Consider the following 17,873-nt stretch of genomic DNA (forward strand, 5'->3'; position numbering starts at 1 on the left):
TTGATACGGATCTCAAATGTATGGGAATAATTGAACATGATATGAATATAAGAACAAGACAAAAGTAGTGTATCTAGTTATAAAATATCTAAAAAGTTAGTTCTAATTTGCTCTTGTAAAATGTATCTAAGATACTTCTGTTATCTCTGTGTTCTATGCGTATGTATTTACTATACAATGAACATTTACTATGATGTTGTGTGGTACATGAATTCTCTAATATTTTGGTACTGAATCATCTTTTCGATTTTGGAATTTGGTCTTAAGTTTGCATTCTTTTATGCACTGTGTTCATCATGCATTTATACATCGACGTTTGAAATATTAAACGTTTTAATATTGTACATTACATAGAGAATTGTTTTCGTAATGCGTACGTTAAGTTACAGACGAACATTTACTTTTGAAAGTTTTGTATTGTTAATTAATTATTTAGTAAAAGGGACATTTTGCAGAATGGGAAATTGAAAAATATAATAAATATAATTACAATCGGTCTTTATTTATACCTTGTGAAAAATAGAAATATAGTAATATTGATTTTGTTGAACTTTGTAGTATTTACAATTTTCTAGTTTTTATAATAACCTGGGTGTTTATTGAAAACTGCTCTTTTTAAACCTTTTAAAATCATAATTGAGAGATCATGTCTGATCAATGACATCATTGAGAGACTGTATTCTTCAAGCTATAATCAAAATTGATATTGAAATAATCTACTAGTGTCGTAAAACAATTCTGAATATAAGAAAAGAAAAAAGAAAAGATAAACGAACTGCAAAGTGTCGAAAAGTTGCGTTCAATTTTGTTCATCGCGTAATGACTTAATAAGTTGTATTTATATTTCTTATCCATACCTTTGTAAAAATGGTCGATAATAATAGGAGTGAATATACATTCTGAATGAAAAAACGTATATGCTGCGCATTTATTTGTAACGACAAGCGATGAAAAATATACTAGCTGAACGAGATGTGTAATTATTCCTTTTATACAAGGAAAGATGTCAATAAAGCCATGTTGCTTCATAGATGTATTTTAATTTATCATGAGCCCAACTAATCCTTTCATAAGTTCAACTTTCTATAAGAAAGTAACATTTTCGATGTAAGCATAAAAAAATATTAATACAAAGTATATTAAATAGAGTATATGTGTATTTCACTATGATCGATAGTAAATATACTTTATTAAATTAATATATGCAGCTACAATGAATTTTATTTTAATATATAAAAGAATTAACGTACCGTTTTGGATAATTAAGACGACAGAATTCCCGCGTTTACAACGTGTAATGCACGTTATAGTGAACGACATCGATTCGATGGATCGACAGGGGTCGCCGTTGGGAGCGGGAAAATACAAATATTAGAAAGACAACGTGGACGATATGGCGCGAAATTAGACATTTTTCAAGATAACGGAGAACGGGAGAATGTTTATCTCGGTATGGTATTTATGTAGACTAGGTTACGTAGCCGACAGGAAACAAGAACGGAATTCCTTCGAGCCGAGAATAGCATAAGGGAGGTGGAGATCGCGTTTCGTTGGTAGTCAGTGCGACGAGCAGCAATCAGCCAGTAAAGAGCCGAGATAAAATCGGGACGACAGCCAACAAGGCGACAAGCAATTATAGAATTGGATTGGATCGAGAAGTTCGAGGAGGCCTGCGACGCCGGTTTCGTTTTATTTTAGCTTAGCTTTCGAAGGCATCCGGTTGTGCATTCTCATCGCGGATCGTCGCCACGATTACAGTGAGTGTTGTCCCCCTTTTAACTCTAACTTGTCTTTTCTTTCGCGCTATTTGTTATTAAATGTTGCTTACCGGTGAGTAGCAACAACGGCTTGGGTGCCGTATGAGAGCTAAATCGCTCGTTTTTCATATCGTGCATCGTCGAACGATACTGGCTGAAGTAAGTACTTCGTTTCGTATTCGTATAAACTATATCAAGTTTAAATGTGCTACCGCATCGTTTTTTATTAAAAAGAAACAGGTTAGAGATATTTTTCGTTACTCTTCGCGAGCGTATTTCTCATGGCGGTTCGATTTTGTAGTAGCGTTAGCCTAATTGTAGATATGCAGTAGATACGGTGCGATTATAGTCAGACCAAAGCAGAGTAACGCTACTTTTAATTTGAACGTTGTTATATTATCAACTTGTATTTATTCCTGATTAAAGATTAAAATAAGAAGTAGATTAAATAACAATTCACGAATTTATAATGCTACAGATGCAACTTTGATTAATGATAATTAATAATAATAGTGTACTGACAAATTACGCGTTACGTTAGTGTAATATTAATAAATCGGTTTATATATGTATATATATCAACATTAATGAATTTATTAGGTTTAAACTGCCGACAAAGAGTAAGCGATAAGAGGGGAGAAAAACACAGACTATCATCATGGAGGCGATTAAAAAGAAGATTGCGGCGCTGAAGCAGGAGATGGACGCCGCTAATGAAAAAGTCGAAGCAAATGAAGCGAAAGCAAGATCAGAGAACTTTCGAGCGGATAAGCTGAACGACGATGTAAGGGATTTACAGAAGAAGCTGGCGCAGCTTGAACGAGATTATGGAATTACCAAGACGAATTTAGAGCAATCCACTGCCGATTTGGAGCAATGTGAAAAATCTTGGTCTAAGGTGCGTAAAGACATGTGCCATATTGATTTACGAAAGTCGATATTGTGTAATTGATGAATGATGTTAATAGGCAGAGCAAGATCGAACTACGTTGACCAAAAGGGTACAAGAGATCGAGGCAACGTTAACGAAGAAAGAAGAGTTGCGTCTTTCTGCTCAATTGAAACTTGCACGTGCGACAGAACTTGCGGACGATGCTCAAAGGTTTATATTACAGTTTACTGAAATGCTCTTAATAAGCGATAAATAAATATCGTTCGTCTTAGCAGATATTCTTTGTCATATTTTATATCTTTATTATCAGATAGAATTTTTATTAAAATTTAAGTAACGTATTGTAAAGAAAACATTTTTAGGGTAGATGAATTTGTCGAATAATATTCTGACACATCATAAACTCTGTAATTAGCACGAATGTTTGAATGCGCGAATAATAAACGAATCTTTCTTTTTGTCGTAGAATGTGCAAAGTACTAGAAGACAGAAGTCGGCTGGACGAGGAGCGCATGGAGAAATTAATGCACGAATTGAAAGATGCAAGATTAATCGCCGAAGATGCGGACGCAAAGTCTGACGAAATATCGAAGAAGTTGCAATTCGTTGAAGAAGAACTGGAAGGCGCTGAGGAGAGAGTCAAAACCAGCGAAGCGTTTGTATAATTATGTTACTCTCTTTTTTCCACGATTCCCATACCATTTTCTTTATACGTTTAAACGCATTTGCAGAAAAATCGTAGAACGAGAGGACGAGCTTTTCATTGTGCAAAATATAGTAAAATCTTTAGAAGTATCCGAGGAAAAGGTAATCATCCTTTACGAACTATGTATAGTATGTAAATTTTAAAGTAGCAAAATTCGATCAACTCAAAGAAGTTTCCTTATCATATATTTCGTATTACAAATCAGCTTTACCGTGTTAAATTTTTTAACATACTTTTACATATTAAAAATTATTCACTTAGGCTAATCAACGAGTGGAAGAATTTAAAGTACAACTGAAACAGTTAAAGAAAAAATTGAGAGAGGCTGAGAAACGCGCCGTCCATGCTGAAAGAACGGTGAAGAAGTTGTTGAAGGAAGTCGATATGAAGGAAGGTAGGGTGTTTAGTAGATGAAGACTTACCTTTTTTTCGAAGGCAATATTTTCCAACGATCGCTGTGTTTTAGACGAACTGAGAGAAGAAAAGGAGAAATATAAGGCAGTCTGCGACGACATGGATGCCACATTCGCAGAAATGACAGGATATTAAGGCCACAGAAACGGACGGAGTTCCTTTTATTTTGCTATTCTGAGCTTCTTCCGCTTATTCGCTACATTTAATAATGGACATCAGTCGGCTGTACTCAGCTACGCTGATTTGACTCGACTCGTTATAGTGTACCGTTAAAAAAAGCTTTCAATGGTGCTTCAAACATAATTTGCTATGCGAAATTGTGCAATTAACATAGCAATTAGAGAGCGTACACTGTACTAGTTTTCCGTTAATGTAATGCTTTGCTTCAAGCTTAACACACTATAAAAGCTTCGGGGCCAGAGATGATTGGACTGATGGTGTTATAGTTGCTTCAGAAACAAATAGTCTCTTTTTGATAGAATTAACGGCATCGCCTATTTTTCTTTCAGAGACGTTGAAGAGGAGTCGGTGAATATGAATGCAAGCTCGATACTGCATCCTCTTTTTATCATTGTACGCCAAATCTGTATTTTCAATAAACGGTATTTAAAAAAAAAGAATTCTTCATCGTAGTATGATTTATGAATTAATTCAATACCTTGTTAAATCCTGTCAAATAAAAATAATATGAAAAGCATAAAGAAAACGTATACATACGATATCTCTTTTATGATTCATAACTGGGAAATAGAAACATAACTTAAACTATATACTGCTAACTTTTTATAGATAAATTTCTAATTGCATATTCTCATATTATAAAAGAGAGACGTAATCGGGTAAGATTTTATTTTTCACCTTTTAAAACATTTCTTATCTCTTCTTTTTAATGAATTAGTAGTTTTTAATAAATGCATTTGCAGACAGAGAATAGAATAGAATAGTTCTATCGTATCGAGTAATTTTTTTTTATACGCATAATGCGATAAAAACTGTATAAACTTTTTTAGCAACAATATTTTAGGATTTGTATGTTCGTTAATGCTCGAATCCTCAGCTTTGTGTCAATTGAACTATTGGAAGAGCATAAACGTCTAGAGAAGTCGAGGAATTCGTTTGCGTCTAACTAAAGAAACTGACTATTAGGTTCTTTTGCATTTCTTTGAGTCTATAAAGCATTGTCCTCGTCGGTCACGGAGTGCAGTAACCCGCGAGCTTTGCTTTGAAAGACCGTGCAATCATATTATCTTTACGAATTTTATTTTTAATATATTAATACGTAAGATCATAATTCTTTCACAAATAGGGTGAAACGTTTTGTTCGACATTCTGTTTTAACGTAGTGTGAAAGTGTTTTAAATGGACTAATAATAGCCTTAGAATTAGTGTAATATCGGAATAGTAAAAAAGTGTTTCCAATATATGAACTTTTGACGCAACTAAGTTCCCTAATTTTCAATACTTAATCGTTCCTTCTTTAAAATATCGATTCATGTGTGTCGAATATTCCCGTTTTTATTAAATTTTCCAACATCTATATCTGTACAATTAGAACAATGTTCTCTCTTACATTTGAATTCTTCTATTTATAAAATATTCATTACTCTTAAAGAAGAATGGAGAAAAAATACTCCAACATTTAATTAAAGATATTTCAAGAATTCGGGAAATTCATAGAAATACTTTTTATATATAGATTGCACATCAATAGTGTGCGTACCTTGATTAAAATCTTTTAATCAATTAAGATGACTCATAGTAGAATATTAACGTTTTTGCATTATCGAAGAACGATCCAGATTTTATTAAAAAAAAACAGAGTTTCGTTGATAAAAGATTTATTGATCGAATTTTCCATATAGCTTCGCGTCGAAACGTCGGTCGTTGTGATGAACGCGATTAAGAAACGCCTGCAAACGTTGAAAATCGAGAAGGATCTGGCGATGGACAGGGCCGATCTATGCGATCAACAGGCGAAGGAGGCGAATCGGCGAGAAGAAAAGCTGAAGGACGAAGTTCGGGAACTGGCGAAGAAGCTGGTGCAGATGGAACGCGATTTGGAACTGAGCAAAGCTCAGTTGGAAAAGTCGAATAGAGATCTCGAGCAAAAAGAGAGAGTTTATATCGTGGTTGGTGATTTGTAGAAACATAAAATCTTCTTTCGATACATTCCATAAATATTGTAAATTAAAATAATTCTATTCTGATAAAAATTAATTTTTAATTTTTGGGATAATGATCATTTTTACGAAACGTAAGAATAATTAAAGATAATCTTTACGAATGACAACAGACGCAATCGGAGTTGGCGGTTCTGAACAGAAAGATGCAGCAGTGCTTGCAGAATTTGGAAAAATCGGAGGAACGCCGTTTGACGGCTCAAGCAAAATTGGCACAAGCGATGGAGACCGCGGAAGACGCGAAACGGTTTGTCCTGTGTGAAAGAAGACGAAAAGAATTTGATTAACGTTTGAGATTTTGTTCGTAGTAAATTGTTGCTTTTAGCATCTGCAAAGTTTTGGAGAACAGAAGTAAGCAGGACGAGGAAAGGATGGATCAACTGATGGCGCAGTTGAAGGAGGCGAGGTTGATCGCTGAAGACGCTGATACAAAATCGGACGAGATCTCGAGGAAATTGGCTTTCGTCGAAGATGAATTGGAAGCGGCTGAAGAAAGAGTGAAATCGAGCGAGGCGTATGTAGGACGAATCGTAAATCATTTTATGATAATTTTTTACAAATTCTAGTTCCATGTACCGTAAGTAATTTCGTACAATGATTCACAGCAAGATAATGGAACGAGAGGACGAATTGTTCATCGTTGGTAACATATTGAAATCTTTGGAAGTATCTGAAGAAAAGGTAATAATATATTATTTATCAAATATTTTTTGAATATTTATTAAAAACAATATGAAACAATAAAGTATCTTTTTTATATTTGAGAAATATATTTATTAATCGACGTTATAATATAGTATAATCAACTTCTTGATGGTTAAAAGATCCTGAAACAAAGTGCAAAAGATTGAAGTTAATAGCTAGTTAAAAAATTCCCATTTTGGAAATTTTTTAGGCTAATCAAAGGGTAGAGGAATTTAAAACACAGCTGAAGGAGTTGAAAGTGAAATTGAAAGCTGCTGAAAAAAGAGCCATCATCGCGGAGAAGATGGTTAAAGTGTTCTCGAAAGAGTTGGATGCAAGAGAAGGTATTTTTTACAATTCTTTTCATACTTTTTAGCGAAGACCTCCCTTGTCTGTATTTACTGTCACGCTTTTGTTTTTCAGACTTCTTATTCAGAGAGAAAGAGAAATACAAATACATCTGCGACGACATGGATTCCACGTTTGCTGAACTCACCGGATATTAGTCAAACTTTTGTAATATCGAACTCTGCTATTTTCTACGCCAGTGTATCCATATTGTATCTTTTCTATTAAAAGCCATGCTCGAACTTACTTATTCACGTATTTAAATTCAATCATAGAGTGTAAAGTAACCTTCGCTAATTAATTAATCCGTTAACCGAGTTGTTTTTTAATCAGACATTCTCGTAATCTCAAAGTCGAAGCTTAATAAAGATCAATTTGAATTAAGCCAGCTTTATTTTTTATACATATAAATATAACATAATTCATTTCTCATAAAAACGAAACGATAAAATAGAAAATCCCTAAATAAAGAAATTCTGACGATCAAGATATCGACGATGATTAAGCGACGAATCAACTCGTCTGCCCCGGTTAACAGGTTAATATTCATTTATCTAAAATCTTCAAGGAGTGAAGCAAAGAATCAACAAAGGTGATTTTCGTACAGTACTTTACAGGATATCAATTTATTTTATCGATTCTACGATCGACACAATGCTTCGAAACGCCATACCACCGACTCCAATACAATTTCAACCGTGGCATTGATAGTCACGTTACGTCGCTTCGTTTGCTTCGCAATTGTTTGAAACAGGGAGAAAGATCGCGACTTTTTCGACGGGGTTTTCCGACGTCCCTCCGCACGTAGCCATGCCACTCAAGAATAGAATCTCGATACGCAGACACACCCTCACATTCGCGCCTTCATCTCGTCTTTCTTTACCTTTTCTTTCAGTTCTTTATTATTATTATTATTTTTTCTTTACAACGATGCTAGTAGTATAGTTACAGTAATAATTGTTCGTTTGATTTGCTCACTCCCCACGCCTTCGTTCATTCGCAAACGCGGTCAAACCGGTGACGTAATCTCAAATACTCAATCGAAATAAAGACAGTTCCGTATGAAGAATCACGACCAAGGGGAGTTTGATGAATTTTTATAGAGATACACGAAAGATCTAGATAACTATATAGCGATACAAAGTCCATCATTGATCAATTTTTAGACTTTAGACGTTGTAAAGCTGATGCTTATCATTATCGATATTTTTCGCTAAAAGGTTTTTTGCTACGTCATTTTAGTTTTACATTTTACGTGTTGAGAATATAGTACTTATACGATACAATTGTACGACTAGCTTGGATTTTCCAGAAGGACGTAAAATCTTATATTTGTTATGTCGATGTTGATGAACTTCCATCGCTATTGTTTTTTAGATTTTTGCGTTACTTTTCATAACGTGTACCCGTGTGTAATGCGATTGTGTGTATTTCGAGGTGTTTTAAGTGACGTCACCGTTTTAACTGAAACGTACAGTTGGAAGCATCGTTCGTGGCTCAACGATTAACGCGGAGGAAATAATTGGCAGTAGAGTCGTGTGTGTTCGAGGAATTTCTGGCTCTTCATCGAACAGATATTCTTAATAAATAACGATTGACGAATAAAATCAAAGATGTATAGAAAATCTTATTGAATCTTGCAATAAATTCTTTAGATACTTCAATACGATGATTCGAATTATAGTAATCCGTTTGTTACATCCCAATATATAGTGGCTCTAAAAGTAAGCCAGAATGCATAACTCACCCCTCCCAGATCCTAGATCAATACTTTCAAGTATGTATTTTAAACTGTCAGTCCTTACAATATCTATATTATCTACATCGATAAAATAAAAGATAAGCGTTCATTTAATCTCGAAAAATTGATTCCGATAGGTATGATTATTTTGAAAGATTATTTTGTCTGGAGCCAGAAATTCCCAGAAGTAAAAAACAATCGAATAGAAAAAGAATCCGGGCATATCGACGAATATACGGAGTCCTGGTTAAGCGGACGTCAGTCGGTCGGCGATATAAGCAAAAATGTACAAAAAACGTTATTATCGTCGCGATAAACGATACCCGCTTCCCGAAAATGATCTAACAAATTAATCGAACTCTACGAGTTTGATTGACGTGCTTCTCGATATATACATTCATGTATGTTGAACCGTAATGTATACGCTTACACGCGCTTTTAAGTACATATGTATATATATATTTATATAAATTTATATATATACGTATACCTATATGCCCTCGTCTTCGCAGTGTCGCGCACACTCTTGGAACTCAGGTTGGAATTTCGCGAAGGAAACGATTGAAAATTCATTATAAAGTTCGTCGAAAAAACCGCTCGTTTTTAAAATCCTAAAAATCTCGAAAAACCTGCTACCTGGTAATGATAAAAATCGCAATTGTAAAATTATTGTTTCCGGAAGTAGGAAGTTTGGCCATGATTTGGCACTATTCGAGTTAGTCTGCGGAATGGCAGTGTCGTGGTAGTATGTGTTTGCAACTCGTGGATTGCAACGTTATTTTTACTTTCAAATCAGTCTGAGGGAACGTACGAATTTGTCGCGGCTCGCGCGGACCGCGGTGCTTCGCCACGTTTCTATTTTCCATTTGTTCTTTGATTTCAATTTTAACGAGATCGATATGCTTCTTTCTTTTTTTTTTCTTTATTTCAACCGTTACCGAAAAAACCTCGAAATCTGTGTGAGAACAGGTTCTTCAGATTGCTCATTTAAGAGCCATCGTCGATGCCACACGAACGTATTCGCGTGCAATTTGTTATTTCGTACTCGCCATCCAACCCATTAAAGTCCAAACGATATATATGTATATATAATTTATTATAATGTTACGTAAGATATTTTACCATCCCCAGTTAAACAAAACACCCTGTATATTATCCTAAAAAGACTAATGTTCTAATAATCGATACTGTTGTAATATCCAAACTGATGGAAAGAATACGTATCTGATCTAAAAAAAAAAAAACCAACTAAAGAGACGCTTTGATAATATAAAATCGATTGACGATTGGGTGTATAAAATTAAAAAAATGGAAAATATTACTTATCATATTGCGTTAATGCAATGTTGGACCTTAATGGGTTAATTCGAGTTTGATTATTATTTAATCAGAAAATAACGACCGTTTGGATCTCGAATATAATTTGAGTACGATTCGCGAGTCTTTCGGCCGAAGTGCGCGACATTCGAAGAGAGATGTTGATGTATTTAATCGACGAACGATCCAGAGTCGAAATGGTCGCTGTCGATGTTAGACTAGCGTTTTGTCGGCACGGCGAAAAATTTACAGAGCGGGAGAGGAGCGTGCGGTCCGCCCGCACGCGGAAATAATGCCTTACTTAGAAGTCTTAGGATTTAATAACGGACTTAAAGTAATCAACGGTGTTTAGACGTACGTATAAACTTTACAATGCAACAGAGCCCAACCTTCGACGAGCCCGTCTTGAAGACGGACAAACGCGTCTCATTGTTGTCTTCTAAAACGTACCACGAATAGTTTTACGTTGGCTCGCGTAAAACCGCGCCGAATCGGCACTCTCTTTCGGGTTTCTTCTCGGTTAATAACTCTCATTCCGATTCTAATACCACGCGCACGTATTTAACTGGACACAGGCGAGCACGGATCGAGAACGTGGAAAACGATGTCCGGCGATTCGTTCGTTGAAATTAGATCGAATACGAGCTCGTGAACAATCGCAATCGAACGGAGAGTAAGAAAATCAGTCTTACGAATTGAAAAAATCGCTTCTTTCGGTAACGAACGTTACACGAGCTTTGAACCGTTTGTTGAGATTCGTTGTTGCTCGAGGAGCATATTATTCAGTAAAATTTGCAATATTTGATCAGAATAAATAGTTGATGAGATTAGCTAACACAGTGAAAGATAACAAGATGACTAATTTCTAATGTTAATCATCGTTTGCGAAATTTAATATTTGGTTCATATTTAGGAAAAGTGTTAGTTAATCGGTACGATAGTACGGGATGATGAGTCAATTTTTTGATATAGCCGTGTTAAGGAATTTTTAAGCGTCGTAAATAAATGAAAAAGAATATTTTAGAAACAGAGAAATACATATACCATCTACTGTGACTCATAAAATAAAACATTTCGCATATATACAAAACATAACATAAAACTCAAGAGTCGCAGTTTGTATAATGATCGAATCGATTGCGCCGGAGAAGTCGATAGAAAAACGAACGCAGAACGTAGTTGCAAAAAATAACGGCGGACCTGTCTAGAATCGTAGAACGGACAGCGTAGGCCAGCGTGACCAAAATAAATGCTCCCGGTGTGCATCGAGAGGAGACAAGTTGTTTAGATCGTGACAATTAGTTACGTAATGATCAATTTAATCGACGTCGAGTAAACGTTTTTTCAATTGTGTTGTACCGCTTCTTTGTCATCGTTATTCTATTAATAATTACTTCTACTCGTCTATACCATTAGAATATCCAATCGGTCAACCGCACGAACGTTCAAAGCCGATCGTCCATCGTTCGAAGAAAGATCGAAACGCGAGATTTCCACGAATACAAGATGCCATCGTTTCCCACGATTCGCTGGTGCTCCAAGGACTTTCCCGTGCTCTGTTCGTACGATTAAGTCTTTGGTCTCGAATGGGTCGCCCGCCGGCAAACGAGTCGCAGCGGTCTGAGCAAATTGTCGTTTGGCACGCACTCTTACACGCGATTAACTCATTCAACTTCTTGACCATTCACTCGTTACGTACACGCACGCACGGATATAATATCTCGTTGCGTCATAGATAAAGAAGAGAAAGGTAAAAAGTGTATAACTTGTTCGACGTTCCATTAACGAGAGATAACGAGTCAGTCGAATTATTTTTGTTAACAATGCACGTGATACAGTTCATTTCACGATATTTATTTTAATATTTCGTTTATTTAGCCTCTCTCCGTTATCTATGAGCGATTCATCTGCCGATATTCCCAGCAACGAATATAATTTAATTTTCATCTATAATCGACAGAGAGAAAAAGGGAAACGGACGCGCGTACTTACGCGTCACCAAGTCCTATCTTTCAACTTTTTTTTTTCTTTTTCATTTTAAATCTAACCACGTCGAAACATCCGGCGAGACACCAGATAAAAGGATTTTTTTTTTCATTTATCTAACTCTTTGGACCATGGGATCAAGAGAGGGAGAACAGAGATATCTTGGCCTACCACGGACAATAACGGGAAGTAGAGGAGGCACACAGAGGAAGAGAGTGGAACGAATTAAACGGCGATAGAGTAATCGGAGGAAGGATTATTTTGGGTACTCGGCCTTGACCATAGGGAGCTCCTCAGACCGAGTTTCAGCTTCTTCAAGGAGTCGATATCGCACTCAGCTTCGCTGAGTTCTGGCCTGTCGGAACGGTCGCCATTCCCTGGCACTACGTTTCCCTGATTGCCTCCGACGAATGTGGTCTCCGCGACCGATATCGGCGGTAATAATGTGCGTAGAGAGCTCCTGCTGGGAACATGCCATCTTACGGGACAGCCAAAGAAATGAACTTACTACGGGTGAGAATATGACATATATGAGTTTGCTTTTTTTTCAACATTGTTGGCTGAATCTTGGCCGTACAGAGAGTTTTATGAATATTGGATGATCTATGAACATGAACATGATACATGGCCTTTTTTTGGAAATCAAATTTGGATCATTATTTTATGATCGAGTTTCGCGTGTGATATGCTATGCGAGTATTCTACTTGTATCATTTGGGATTGAAACTTCGTAAAATATTTTGGGATTTGATAAGTTTGATTAAAAACTAACCCTTTAGATCTTAATTGTATACTATTCAGTTGTTATAATATAATGATCGCAATTTTTTTAACGATGTAATAAGTCAATGAATATATATTCTAATAAATTTACTTTTCTCATTTTGCCTCTATTATCTATGATGTTGATTTCATTCATTGCATTATAACTGCGTAATTGTTATATTGAAACCTTTCTGCATGAGTATTGTGTGTGTGACAATTTAAAAAGAAAACAATGTATCAAATTAATTACTGGAGAAACGCTCTGTACGATGTGTTACGAATACGAATCAATTATGAATGAGACGAATGATAATTTAACTAATGAATGTATTTAATATAAAAATATTAAAAATTAATGAAAGATAGATTATTCATCAATTACCTAGATCGTCCTCTTCGAGGAAGTGACTTCTGCTCTGACATGGGCGAGATGTCTGAAGAAGTGCTCGACGTACCGTGATAAATGAAATCGGAAACGGCCCGAACTAGAAGTAAAATTTTATTACTAAGGTATTATTTTATGAAGGAGTTGGATGGATGATTACGCATACTGTGTTTGAGTTTGCCCGCGTCCAGTTGGTTGGAAGACTCTGTGCGAGAGCTCGTCAACTGATCCGGGTCAGACTCGCTCTCGTCGGTCTCGACATCGCCCGGAGTTTGTTGCTTTCTCTGCTGTCGTCTCCTCGAAGAAACGCTCTTCATGCTCTGTGAATATAACACGATATGTAGGTCTAATAAAAATATAAAACCTGTGACTTCTCATCACATTTTACAAATGAATCACTACTTTAAGAAATATCATTAACATTAAAACGTATCAAGTAGAAATAATTGTATAAAACTTTACTTGCTTTTTTTTATGAACAAATAATAACAGGAACAGAACTTATTTATTTCTCCTAATATATAAAATATGAATTAATACGTGAAAAAGATGTGGAAGGGCCAATTTATTCAAAACAAATGTCTATGGGGAATTGCAATATGTTTAATACATATGTATGTACGCTAGTAATCAATAGTTACCTCATAACAATTAATATCGCGATTAATGTAGGAATTAATATATGTAATTAATGTTACGTTATTTATAATTAATGTAATGAATATATCGATCAATTAATGTAGTAAGCCCTGGGGTGGTACTAATGGTTGCATATATTACAGATTATAATTTAATGGGAAAATAAGAATTTAGTGCTCAATAAATTAATAAAATATTAACATTCTTAAGCTATTAGCTACTAATTTAAACTGTGAACTTACCGTCGCGGCAGGTGGAGGGCTTGCGCACCCTTCGGTCATGGCGTGCTCGTGATACATGAAACTGTGTAGCAGAGTGTTGTTCGGGTGGAGGCCGGCTGCTGAAGCTTCCGCCGCGCCTCCCAGTCCTCCCAACCCTCCCAACCCTGCCAGGCTTCCCCCGCCACCCTCCGAAAGCTGGAACGTAGCGTACGGCGAGATGTCCTCCGCTGTCTCTGTAACCCACCAGAGGCATTGCCTACCTTTCAAATCGCGTTGGGATGAATTTTTTATGTGAGAATCGATTTTTATCTGCTTTACTATAGAATGATTTTACTTTCATTTTGTAATTTCTCTGTTACAATTTCTAACGTGAACTATGATTCTTGAGAAGCAACTGGTTTCTTGAGGAGAATATCACGAGACTATCATCATCAATCAAACGCACCTCTGAATTTTTTGGTTTATTCTGTTAATAGATGCTTTTGAATGTATAGAATAAAATATCCAATAATGTAACTACAATAATATTCTTTTATATCAGAATACATTTTTTTATAATATTCTCCTGAGAGCAGAATTGACAAACACAGAATTGACTACAAATCTCTCTAATGAGTTCTCGTCACTATTAACTTAGACATTTTAGTGATATCCTAAGTGATACAGTTTCTAAAAAGTTACAGAGGGTGGTCGATGAAGGCAGAAGCAATGCATGATGAAGTGTCGAATGAAATATGCAGTGGAACACGAGTGAAACATTCAAGATCGGTCGCATAAAGGGTAAAAAGAAAAAAGACGATGATCTATGGTGATGAAAGGAAGATGTAAAATAATCCACCTTTGCTTTGTGAACTGCAATCGAACGCTAACGGGTCTGCCCACTTTGGTTGAACAGCGCTACGCGTGCGATTTTCTTTTACCTGAACAACAATTATAGTACCAAACCTGGCTGTCGTCCGTATCGTAACAAAGGTTCACCTGGAATCTTGTCGGGCCCTCCACCCGTATTCGCCGCTTGTTGTAAAGCCACCTTGTGAATCGTCGCGTAGTAACGCTCTCTTTGAGTTTCGGCATTCTGTTGATTCTCTTGGGTCTCTTTCATGGGACGCTGCATTCTGTCTCCGAGATATCCTTATATATAAATAGAAATAAAATATGTATGTACCCTGTATGAATAAATAGGATTTATTTACAATATATCTATCGCCGATCAAAATTGTTTCATGATCCATTGATTGTGAGTTTCACCAAGTGGAACATCAACATCTCATGGGTTATATGCAAGATGAAACATTATTATAAAATATAGATAATCAAATATCACAGTAATTTATTTATTTATTTATTTTCTCTACAGGGAATTAATTTTTCTAAATTTAACGATTTCAAAATAATATGGCGAATGACATTAAAAATACAGAGTGAACTGCGATGTAGGTAAACCATTCAGATATTAAAGTTCAACAATTGATAGAAATTTACAATGAACAACTTACTGTTTCGCCAGCGAAGACCTACGATGACCACAGCGACAACTAAAGCAACAGTGGCCACGATCAGAGGCAGCATCACTTTCACATCAGCGTAGAATGGTACGGACGAAGCAATTCCACGTTTCGACAGTTCTGGAGGAGGCGGTTCTGCAAGGTTTCAGGAACACAGTGCTTTTGGATATAATTCTTTCAACTTGAATATTGTCACCAGATTGATTCGTTTTGCTCTATTTCAAAATTTGTTAGAAGCTGTGAAATGTCTCTATCCTTTGTCCATTATAAATTAACTGCTCTTGATAATTGAGAAATGATAAATTTGTTGCTTATTATTCGAATTTTGGAATTCAGCTCTAATGATCAATTGGTTTGGAACGAAGAATAGTTATATCATCAAGCTTACCGCCTTCCTTTGTCAATGTTACGAATGTGAACTCCGCTTGATTGTTGCCAGCTACATTGTGGGCTTCAACTTTCAGCTGGTAAACCGAACTCGGTTGTAAATTTGTCACCACAAATCTTCGTTGCATTTTCACGCTGTTTGAGACTAATGTCCAATGAAATTCGTTTATGGGTCTGTATTGAATCACGAAGAAAAGAATCGGACAGCCATTATCTGGCCATACGTGAAGTCGGAGGACTAATGTGGTCGAGTTTGGACTGAGAAAAGCTGCAGCTGGTGGTATTCCTGGTGCTTGTCCCTGTGTTCGAACTGAGAGGACTGGTGACGATGGACTGCTCCCGATTTTGTTGTGAGATGTCAAGTATAGTTGATATGTGTTACCACATAGGAGACCCTGGAAATTAATAGATTATATCAGTAATACGTTCAGTATAAAATATTCTTGAAACATTTCATTACGCTTTGGAAATCGTTTATGTTAAAGATATGAATATAGAATAAATGTATGTCTATTATACCTTTAATTCGTGACTTGTGGCATGACGAGATAGTTGCAACTCGTCTAAATTTCCATGTGTCGTTCGATAATGTAACGTGTAGCCTGTGAGTGAAGCACCACCATTGTGTCCAGGTTTCCAGTGCAACAAAATACTGCTTGATGTGGAACTCGTTACGTACAGAACGGGTGCACTGGGCGGTACTGTGAAACAATTCCAATTAATCTTCTTACAACTTCAACTATTAATAACCATTTATCCTTCAAAAATTAAACTTACCCTGTGCAGTCAAAGTATAATGTAACTTATCACTGCCTTGAGCGTTCTCCACCTGACAAGTATAATTTCCACCATCTTGTGATTGTAAATTCGACAGCACGAGTTCTCCAGACGGTAAAATTTGTATGTTTCTGGTTGTGTCAGTACGAATTTGTTCGGATTGTCCTTTATACCACTCTCTAGTTGGGTCGCCAACTGCGTTGCAAGCCAACGTAGCAGATCCTCTCCATGGTCGCACTACGTGGCCTCCAAAAGACGTAATCCTCGCTGGTACACGATTTGTTGGAACCTGTGCGGCTACTCTGGAACTTTGACCTTCGCCTACACGGGTGCTACCAGTCACCCAAAATTGATATTCTACGTGTTGTTGTAAATCAGTCGCTTCGAAATAAGTGCTTGTTGCTGGCAGTGTTCTTTTACCGTGATTAAGTTCCTCTCGGCCATCTACGACCCTATAGCATTTATATTTTTATAGTAATAAAACTAAATAGAAATTTATGTAACGATTTTGGTGTGGTTGTTTTTACCTCGTATACAGATTATATTTTGTAATAATTCCATTTGGTTCTAAGGGTGGGAGCCAAGAAATAAAAAGTGCCTGCGGTGAGCTTACCACCACTTTTATATCCGCTGGACTGCCTGGCACTGTGGATAAATTAAAAATACTGCGATTATTACATTTCTACTTATAAGATTATTTCAAGTTGTTTCAAGTTTCAAGTTATTTACTAGAGATACTTCTACAATTGCGTAAACTTTCAATTAGTTTGACAAAAATTACCATCCTCTTCCGTTTGGCAGTAAGTTACTGTTGTAGGTACTCCATCTCCAACTCTTGTAAAAGCTAATACTTGAATGGTATAATTTGTATATTTCCTCAGACCCGTAAGAATAATGGTTAAAACGTTAGTCTTACGAACCTAAAACAATGTGACGTTGAAGAATCTCAGTTTAAATCTGTCTAAGTAAAAAAGATATTATGCTTACTTCCATTTCATCGACACTGCGCCACATATCCGCCAGGATAGGTTCATAATGTAACTTGTATCCCTGAATAATACCATTGCTGTGCGTATTAGGTGGTGGCTGCCAAGATACTTGAAGTGATTGTGAAGTTAACGCAGCGCATCTTACATCTTCGGGTGGCATACTGGGCACTAAATAAATTA

General features: G+C 36.2%; 3 protein-coding genes and 1 long non-coding RNA gene across 15 annotated transcripts in view; 3 read left to right on the forward strand and 1 right to left on the reverse strand.

The window, feature by feature from the left end:
• Positions 1 to 1,557: 1,557 nt before the first annotated feature.
• On the forward strand, positions 1,558 to 4,401 carry LOC117233127 (tropomyosin-2-like). 2 transcript variants are annotated; one of them, XM_033493120.1, is made up of 8 exons: positions 1,646 to 1,757; positions 1,839 to 1,916; positions 2,358 to 2,655; positions 2,726 to 2,859; positions 3,116 to 3,304; positions 3,381 to 3,456; positions 3,617 to 3,749; positions 3,822 to 4,401. In XM_033493120.1, the coding sequence occupies exons 3-8, from the start codon at positions 2,416 to 2,418 to the stop codon at positions 3,902 to 3,904; spliced, it is 855 nt and encodes a 284-aa protein (XP_033349011.1). In that variant the 5' UTR covers positions 1,646 to 1,757; positions 1,839 to 1,916; positions 2,358 to 2,415; the 3' UTR covers positions 3,905 to 4,401. The 2 variants fall into 2 exon arrangements, with proteins under 2 accessions (XP_033349010.1, XP_033349011.1); XM_033493119.1 differs by lacking the exon at positions 1,839 to 1,916 and having other exon boundaries at positions 1,558 to 1,757.
• Positions 4,402 to 5,609: 1,208 nt separating this feature from the next.
• LOC117233143 (tropomyosin-2-like) lies at positions 5,610 to 7,206 on the forward strand. Its single transcript, XM_033493159.1, has 6 exons — positions 5,610 to 5,898; positions 6,063 to 6,196; positions 6,275 to 6,463; positions 6,555 to 6,630; positions 6,845 to 6,977; positions 7,057 to 7,206. Exons 1-6 carry the CDS (start codon positions 5,659 to 5,661, stop codon positions 7,137 to 7,139), a joined length of 855 nt encoding a protein of 284 aa, XP_033349050.1. The 5' UTR covers positions 5,610 to 5,658; the 3' UTR covers positions 7,140 to 7,206.
• A 2,838-nt stretch (positions 7,207 to 10,044) lies between these two features.
• Positions 10,045 to 17,873, reverse strand: part of LOC117233140 (Down syndrome cell adhesion molecule-like protein Dscam2) — a 124,133-nt gene continuing 116,304 nt past the window's right edge. For 2 of the 9 annotated variants that reach the window (XM_033493156.1, XM_033493157.1), the window contains exons 19-30: positions 17,692 to 17,861; positions 17,486 to 17,624; positions 17,232 to 17,349; positions 16,705 to 17,156; positions 16,447 to 16,628; positions 15,929 to 16,322; positions 15,532 to 15,660; positions 15,014 to 15,166; positions 14,057 to 14,268; positions 13,342 to 13,495; positions 13,173 to 13,275; positions 12,251 to 12,488 (exon numbers count right to left, since the gene is read on the reverse strand). In XM_033493156.1, coding sequence (XP_033349047.1) covers positions 12,251 to 12,488; positions 13,173 to 13,275; positions 13,342 to 13,495; positions 14,057 to 14,268; positions 15,014 to 15,166; positions 15,532 to 15,660; positions 15,929 to 16,322; positions 16,447 to 16,628; positions 16,705 to 17,156; positions 17,232 to 17,349; positions 17,486 to 17,624; positions 17,692 to 17,861 — 2,444 coding nt within the window. Of the gene's footprint in view, positions 12,504 to 13,168; positions 13,276 to 13,341; positions 13,496 to 14,056; positions 14,269 to 14,980; positions 15,167 to 15,531; positions 15,676 to 15,928; positions 16,323 to 16,446; positions 16,629 to 16,704; positions 17,157 to 17,231; positions 17,350 to 17,485; positions 17,625 to 17,691; positions 17,862 to 17,873 lie in introns of those variants that run through there. The other 7 variants (XM_033493153.1, XM_033493151.1, XM_033493152.1 and 4 more) reach the window with 7 other exon arrangements.
• Positions 12,412 to 15,232, forward strand: LOC117233144. Of its 3 annotated transcripts, none has more exons than XR_004493271.1 (4): positions 12,412 to 12,538; positions 13,177 to 13,515; positions 14,068 to 14,326; positions 14,713 to 15,232. It is a non-coding gene; the product is annotated as an uncharacterized LOC117233144 (long non-coding RNA). The 3 variants fall into 3 exon arrangements; XR_004493270.1 differs by having other exon boundaries at positions 14,719 to 15,232; XR_004493269.1 differs by having other exon boundaries at positions 14,068 to 15,232.

Source organism: Bombus vosnesenskii, unplaced genomic scaffold (assembly GCF_011952255.1).
Source record: "Bombus vosnesenskii isolate JDL3184/JDL3185 unplaced genomic scaffold, Bvos_JDL3184-5_v1.1 scf7180000013295, whole genome shotgun sequence".
Lineage (NCBI taxonomy): Eukaryota > Metazoa > Arthropoda > Insecta > Hymenoptera > Apidae > Bombus > Bombus vosnesenskii.